Genomic DNA, 7937 nt, shown 5'->3' on the forward strand with positions numbered 1-7937 from the left:
AACCAGGCCAGGTGTTAGATTTGGAGTTAGGTGAGCACTTTGGTGATAGTGACCACAATTCGGTTACGTTTACTTTAGCGATGGAAAGGGATAGCTATATACTGCAGGGCAAGAGTTATATCTAGGAGAAAGGCAATTATGATGCGATGAGGCAAGACTTAGTATGCATAGGATGGGGAAGGAAACTGCAGCGGATGGGCACAATTGAAATGTGGAGCTTGTTCAAGGAACAGCTACTGCGTGTCCTTGATAAGTATGTACCTGTCAGGCAGAGAGGAAGTGGTCAAGCGAGGGAACCGTTGTTTACTAAAGTAGTCGAATCACTTGTCAAGAGGAAGAAGGAGGTTTATGTAAAGATGAGACGTGAAGATGTAAAGATGAGACGTGAAGGTTCAGTTAGGGCTACTCAAGAGTTATAAGTTAGCTAGAAAGGACCTGAAGAGAGAGCTAAGAAGAGCCAGGAGGGGACATGAGAAGTCTTTGGCAGGTAGGATCAAGGATAACTCTAAAGCTTTCTATACGTATGTAAGGAATAAAAGAATGACGAGGGTAAGAGTAGGGCCAGTCAAGGACAGTAATGGGAAGTTGTGCGTGGAGTCTGAGGAGATAGGAGAGGTGCTAAATTAATATTTTTCGTCAGTATTCACACAGGAAAAAGACAATGTTGTCGAGGAGAATACTGAGATACAGGTTACTAGACTAGAAGGGCTTGAGGTTCATAAGTAATAAAACCGTGTTGGTTTGTCTATGAAGCAAAGAACACAACACAACATGGTACCAGGAGTGGGGTCCAGTATCTGTGAGACCGACCTACGTATCCTCGGGGACCCGCCATCCTGCGCCATGGACACCGTCAGCACGCCGCAGCCGCTGCAGATCACTGGAAACCTCGGCATCCACTAGAAGCTGTTTACACGCCTGCAGGGTAGGGTTGAGCCTTTTCGGTCTTTCCTTGCACAGCTCCATGTTCACGCGCAGTCCTGCGGTTGCAACGCCACCTTCGATTCAATGATTCTGGACCAGATTGTTTTTGGGGAATCCTCGGACACCCTACACCACCAGCTCCTCAAAATTAAAGGCCTCACCCTAACCTCCGCAATCGAAGCCTGCGTCCTTCATGAAAACACGACCGGCCGCTACTCCCAATTTCAAGCGACCGAATCAGCGCGGCAGAGGTCCTACGCGGCCAGATTAGCAGGGCAGGCGTCCTGCGAGGCCAAACGGGTCCAGGCGATCGAGTTCCTCCCGGCCCGCGGCCCGGACGAGGGCAGCCAATTTTGCACGCTTTCTGCGGCCTCCCGCGGTTGTGCACGCCAAAAAAGACGTCGATGCAGAGGGACGTGATGCGCAGGCGCACTCACCGCAAGACTGAACTGCGCATGCGCGATGGCGCAACGAACGCCATGACATCACGACGTGCGGCAACTGCGGAGCCGCACATTTAAAGCGGCAATGTCCGGCAAAAAAACGGCAATGCCTCCGCTGTGGCAAGATGGGCCACTACGCTGCCTGCTGTCGAGCAGCTCAACCTGCCAATGCTCCCCGATTCTGAGAACCTCGCAGGGACGTGCGGGGCATTCAGCCTCCTTACTACGAGTCGTGCCCAGACGATATCCAGACCTGTGACACAGACGACCGGGACTCCTTCCGTGCTGCGATGTCTCCAGGCAGGACCCACCAGCCGATGCCAGTGAACAGTGTCAATCCGGGTGGTGGTGTGCCACCCTAACAGTCAACCGATCACCGATAACATTCCGTTTGGACACTGGCGCCTCCGCCAACCTCATAGCATGGTCAGCCTTCCACGCCAAGAAAATCAGACCACCAATTCGGCCATCCCGTTGCAAGATGATCGACTACAATGGAAACGTTATCCCGGCCATGGGATCCTGCCAGCTCCAGGTGACACACAACACATACACGGCCACACTGTCATTCAAAATAGTCAGATCATCAAAGGACTCGCTGCTAGGCGCACAGGCATGCAAGGTTCTCCACCTCGTGCAGTGGGTCCACGCTCTGTCTCCAGAAGGCACATCAGACTTCCCGGATGCAGAATTTAGGGCACAACTTCAATCGCTCGTCGCCCACAACCAGGAGGCATTCGAGGGCAAGGGCACACTGCCCTATACCTACAGAATACGACTCAAACTGGACGCCACCCTGGTCATTCACGCACCTCGCAGGGTCCCAGCGCCACTCAAAGACCGCCTCAAGCAGCAGCTGCAGGATCTCCAGGACCAAGGGGTGCTATCCCGGATCACGGAGCCCACGCCATGGGTCAGCTCCATGGTGTGTGTTAAGAAGCCCTCTGGCGAGCTCCGGATCTGCATTGATCCAAAAGACCTCAACAACAACATTATGAGGGAACACTACCCCATACCCAAACGGGAAGAGATCACGAGTGAAATGGCCCGGGCTAAAATCTTTACGAAACTGGATGCCTCGAAGGGTTTTTGGCAGATCCAACTGGATCAGTCCAGCCGAAAGCTGTGCACCTACAACACCCCTTTTGGCAGGTTCTGCTATAACAGAATGCCATTTGGCATCATCTCGGCATCTGAGGTCTTTCACAGGATCATGGAACAGATGATGGAGGGCATCGAAGGGGTACGCGTCTACGTTGACGACGTCACCATCTGGTCCACCACACCACAGGAGCACATCAATCGTCTCCAGCGCGTCTTTGCGTGGATACGGGAAAACGGCCTGCGCCTCAACCGAGCCAAGTATTCTTTCGGCCAAACCGAGCTGAAGTTTCTGGGGGAACACATATCCCGGTCAGGGATCCGTCCGGATGCAGACAAGGTGAGCGCCATTACAGCCATGCCGCAGCCGGCAGACAAGAAAGCAGTGCTACGCTTCCTAGGCATGGTCAACTTCCTGGGGAAGTTCATTCCCAACCTTGCCTCCCACACGACAGCTCTTCGCCACCTAGTCAAGAAGTCCACGGAGTTCCAGTGGCTGCCCGCACACCAGAAGGAATGGGAGGAGTTCAAAACTAAGCTCACCACAGCCCCGGTATTGGCGTTTCTCGACACATCTCGGGACAGTAACATTTCAACGTATGCCAGCCAGTCCGGCATTGGGGCGGTACTCCTACAGCGGGATGACACTGCGTCATGGGCCCCGGTCGCCTATGCCTCGCGAGCCATGACCCCCACAGAACAGCGCTACGCACAGATCGAAAAGGAGTACTTGGGTTTGCTAACCGGAATAGACAAGTTCCATGACTACGTGTATGGTCTCCCCCAGTTTACCATTGAGACTGACTATCGACCCCTGGTCAGCATCATACATAAGGACCTGAACGAAATGATCCCTCGCCTCCAGCGCATCCTACTTAAACTTAGGAGGTATGACTTCCAACTGGTCTACACCCCGGGAAAATACCTTATCATTGCGGATGCCCTATCTAGAGCAGTGAGCACACCGCCCGACTCGGAGGGGTTCATCTGTCAGGTTGAGGTGCAGGTGGCCTTCACATCGGCAAAGCTGCCAGCCGACGACTCCAGTCTGGCCCATATTCGCTGGGAGACTGCGGCTGACCCCCTTCTACAAAGTGTGATGTGCCACATGACGGGAGGGTGGCTCAAAGGACAGTGCCCGCAGTTCTACAATGTCCGGGACGACTTGGCCATCATCAATGGTGTCCTCCTAAAGCTGGACAGGATTGTGATTCCGCACAGCATGCACAAGCTGGTCCTCGACCAACTACACGAAGGCCATCTGGGGGTCGAGAAGTCCAGACGGAGGGCCCGAGAGGCGATATACTGGCCGGGCATCAGTGATGACATTGACAATATAGTGCTCAACTGCCCCACCTGCCAAAGGTTTCAGACGCCGCAACCTCCTGAGACGCTTCAGCCCCATGAGCTGGTGACGTCCCCCTGGGCGAAGGTGGGTGTGGACCTTTTTCACGCTTTCAGCAGGGACTATGTAATCGTCATTGATTACTTTTCAAACTATCCAGAGGTCATACGCCTGCACGATTTGACATCGTCCGCTGTCATAAGGGCTTGCAAAGACACCTTCGCTCGCCACGGCATTCCAATTACTGTCATGTCAGACAATGGGCCCTGTTTTGCCAGCCAGGAATGGTCGTCCTTTGCTGCTTCGTATGGCTTCACACACGTGACGTCCAGCCCTCTGCACCCCAGTCCAATGGAAAGGCGGAGAAGGGCGTTCACATCGTCAAGCGGCTCCTCTGTAAGGCTGCTGCTGCCGGATCGGATTTCTGCCTAGCCCTGCTAGCCTATCACTCAGGCCCACTAGCCACTGGCCTCTCACCAGCCCAGCTGTTGATGGGTCGCGCCCTCAGGACCACTGTGCCATCCATTCTGGTCCCAACAACTAACCATGCTCCGGTACTGCACAGGATGCATCAGCAGCGCGTTCGCCAGAAGATGGCATATGACAGACGGGCAACTGATCTTCCCGCCCTGGTGCCTGGAGACGATGTCCGCATCCACCTACCAGAAGGTGGGTGGTCAGCACCTGCCGAAGTTCTCCGACGCGTGCCTACCCGTTCGTTCCTGGTTCGCATGCCTGATGGCTCCATTCGTAGGCGCAATCGCCGGGCTCTTCACCTGCTTCCACGCTCGCTACGGGAACTTACACCGGTACCACGCCCTCCTGTTGTTCCTGATGTCAACTTTGTGGAGCTTCCTGCCACCAATGTCCATTCCGTCGTCGCCCGTGGCCAGGCCCAATCCTCAGCCGGTGGATCCTGACCCACCCTTAAGGCGGTCAACCCGAATTTGTCGCCCACCTACTAGACTGGACTTATGAGCCTGTTTGAACATTGAACTCACTGATGCATACTACCACTGTGTTAATATGTTTCTATTTTTCCTTGTCGTTACAGCAGTGCGTTTTGACGTTCAACATTTCCCTGTTTTTTGTTTATGGTACAACCTCGTTGCTATATCGCACCTGACATCGCCCCTTGTATATAGTTTAGCCCCATGTACATGCTGTAGATATTTCACACACACACATTCAGCTGCACCCAGTACACATCTTTATTTATAATCACATAGGCACATGTTCTTGTAAAAAAAGGGGGGATGTCATGATATTCAGGTAAACATCATGGTGCAAACATACATACATACTGATGGACAGATCAACGGACCAATCAATACACACACAACACCACAGCCAATCACAGGCAAGAGCATACATACTATAAAAAGGGGGAACACGACACTTCCGGGCCATTCCAGCAGGAGACAGCTCAGGGCACAGAGCTTACAGCAAGCCACTCAGACATTCACCATGTGCTGAGTGCTTCTCCAAGATAGTGTTCGGTCCACAGATTCAAGGGTAATAACCCCAGTAACCAGTTTATCATTGTAAATTTTGTTAGTAATAAAACTGAGTTGTACCTTCCGCAATCGTGTTGGTTCATCTATGGAGCAGAGAACACAACACAACAGGGTGGTTGGGGGGGGGGGGGGGGGGATCCTCTCCTCTCCTCTCCTCACACACTTCAATATACTTTAGTTACTAGTCAGAGTGGGGAGTGGTCATGCCATTATCATGCTGTACACTGAAGATTTCTGGGTGAGTACTGGGAGTTAAAAGTGTGGCTGAGAGCCCTGAAGATGGAATGTCATCCATTGTACCTACCCATAAAGAGCTGGTGAGTTGCAGCCGCGGGTGAAGTGACCACGCTGAGACAAAAGCAATAGACAGGAACTGCCCTGGAATCCAAAACACAATTCTAAGTCCAAGTGTGCAATCTGCTTTGGAAATAATATTTTTTTTTAAAAACCACTGATACTTGCAATCCAAACTTTAGAACAAAAGCTAAATTCGCAAACCATGTACTTTTTTTCTAAGTTGGTGTCTCCTGGAACAATAATTCTCCTCCAGCCACCTCCCCTCCCCTCCCCTCAGATATTCACACTCATTTAATTCTGACCTCTTCAGTGTCCCTGATTTTAATCACCCCGTCTTGGGTGACCCTGCTATCAGCTACCAGGGACATAAGTTCAGGACTTTCCTCCCGAAACCTCTCGGCCTCATCTCCCTCTTTTGAAACCCCTCTTCTCCTGCCTCTTTGACCAAAGTTTTGATCACCTGTTTTCTTTTTGAATGCTGAGTGTGAAGTTTTTATTTCATTATGCCCCTGTGAAACGTCTTGTGCTCTTATTACATTGGAGATGTTCTATAAAAATATCTTTTTTTCCCAGATTCTTATTAATGCATTTTCAATCGTCTGTGTCGAAATATAGTCTTTCACGTTTTCGTCCCTGAATTTAAAATGGTTCCAAATGATTCTAAATACTGTAACAAAAAAATGTCAGAATTAAGTTTGTGTGACAGTGGTTTTCCTACCAGCCGTGTGAGCGCCTGAATCTCCTCATCTTCTCAAACAGGCTTGTTTAAAGTTGACATTTGAAATACATTTCATGCAATTTCCTCCTGATGCCCAGCTCTCGAAGTCTTTGATCAGGTCATGCGGAGAACACGGGGATAATCGATGGACAATTCTGTTCAGCAAAAGAAAACCCCCCCGGAGCTGCTGTGATCCGCACCAGCATCGATCCAAGCTCTCTTTGCCTGCATTCAATCTGCCGGATTTTCACTTGCTCTGTGGTTAAAACCCCGCCTGGGGTAATCCTTCCTTCCCATGTTTCCAATACAATTGAAGCTTGTCGAATGGAGCTGTGAGTGTGAACAGAGCTGGGAGAAAGGAGCCAATGAGGTTCACTCTCGTTTGCAATTCTGCCCACCAAGTGCCGGGTCCAGACACAGTACAAATGTCCCAACTCGTGTGCTGTCACGCCTGAGATTTGTCACTTTAAATTTTTTTAATGGATCTTTGAGCCGTCGATAGACACTTGGGACTTTCAAAAACGATTGATTTTAGTGACTACCAGAAGGACAGATTTGCATTTATTCCGCACTTTACACAACCTCAGGATGTGAGAGTGGGGCGGCAGGGTGGCACAGTGGTTAACACTGCTGCCGCACAGCACTGCCCCTTAGTGCCCAAAAGGTTAGGTTGGGTTATGGGGTTATCTTGGGGGCGTGAGCCTCCGTAGGTGGGTCATGCAGATTTGATGGGCTGAATGGCCTGCTTCTCTGCATTGTCGCAATTCTATTATTCTATTTCCCCAAAGCATTTTACAACCAATAAAGTACTTTAATGGTGTTATGGGCGAGGCGTTTTCAGAACCCCAAAATGTATCATGGAGTTCAACCAACCTCTCCCTTTAATGGATTTGTTGCTTTTCCGAGCACACGGCTTTTTCCCTAGGTGTGGAATTACAATTATGGACACGTGGGTTTTTAAACACAAAACACTGTTTATTCCATGAACTCAACTTAACATCTTAAATAAACATTGGCTCTCTTAACACCCCTTACTACAAAGATAACTCAGAAAATATTGCAACAGTAAATAACTCCTTAAAATGTTCCTTCAAACTTCCAAGAGATTTAACACCTTTAAACAGTATCACATCAGGTTGAAGGATATATATTTTTTCTGTAGAATGGCAGAGATATATTAGCTTGGTTGATTTCAGCTCCAGCGCCTTGCTTTCTTGTTGCAGCTCTCTGGACACACACAGACACACACCCACTGCTTTTCAAACTGAAACTAAAAACCTGCAAAACTAAACTGCAAAATGGCTGACCTGACCTCAGCCCCATCCACTCTCTGACATCACTGTTTTCTTAAAGGTACATTGCTTAAACATCCAGTTCTTAAAGGCACTCTCGCATGACACCTTCCCCCAAGAAAAAAAACCCCATCATCTTCAAGATGGTTTCATTTTTCACTTTTGCACCATTCACTAAGAAATGCACACAGTAAAAATACTTTTACGTTTCACAAAAAAAACAACACATACAAATAGGTATAATAATATGGTGCATTTTTCTTTGTTCTTCTTCCTCCAACCGAAATCCTTCTCGATTGA

At 49.8% G+C, this 7937-nt stretch overlaps 1 protein-coding gene across 1 annotated transcript in view; it reads right to left on the reverse strand.

The window, feature by feature from the left end:
• LOC140411421 (uncharacterized) overlaps positions 1-6580 on the reverse strand; it is a 196684-nt gene extending 190104 nt beyond the window's left edge. The window contains exons 1-2 of the mRNA XM_072500528.1: positions 6346-6580; positions 5635-5708 (exon numbers count right to left, since the gene is read on the reverse strand). Coding sequence (XP_072356629.1) covers positions 5635-5708; positions 6346-6374 — 103 coding nt within the window. The 5' untranslated portion in view covers positions 6375-6580. The remainder of the gene's footprint in view (positions 1-5634; positions 5709-6345) is intronic.
• Positions 6581-7937: the final 1357 nt, after the last annotated feature.

This window comes from Scyliorhinus torazame, chromosome 4 (assembly GCF_047496885.1).
Source record: "Scyliorhinus torazame isolate Kashiwa2021f chromosome 4, sScyTor2.1, whole genome shotgun sequence".
NCBI classification, from domain to species: domain Eukaryota; kingdom Metazoa; phylum Chordata; class Chondrichthyes; order Carcharhiniformes; family Scyliorhinidae; genus Scyliorhinus; species Scyliorhinus torazame.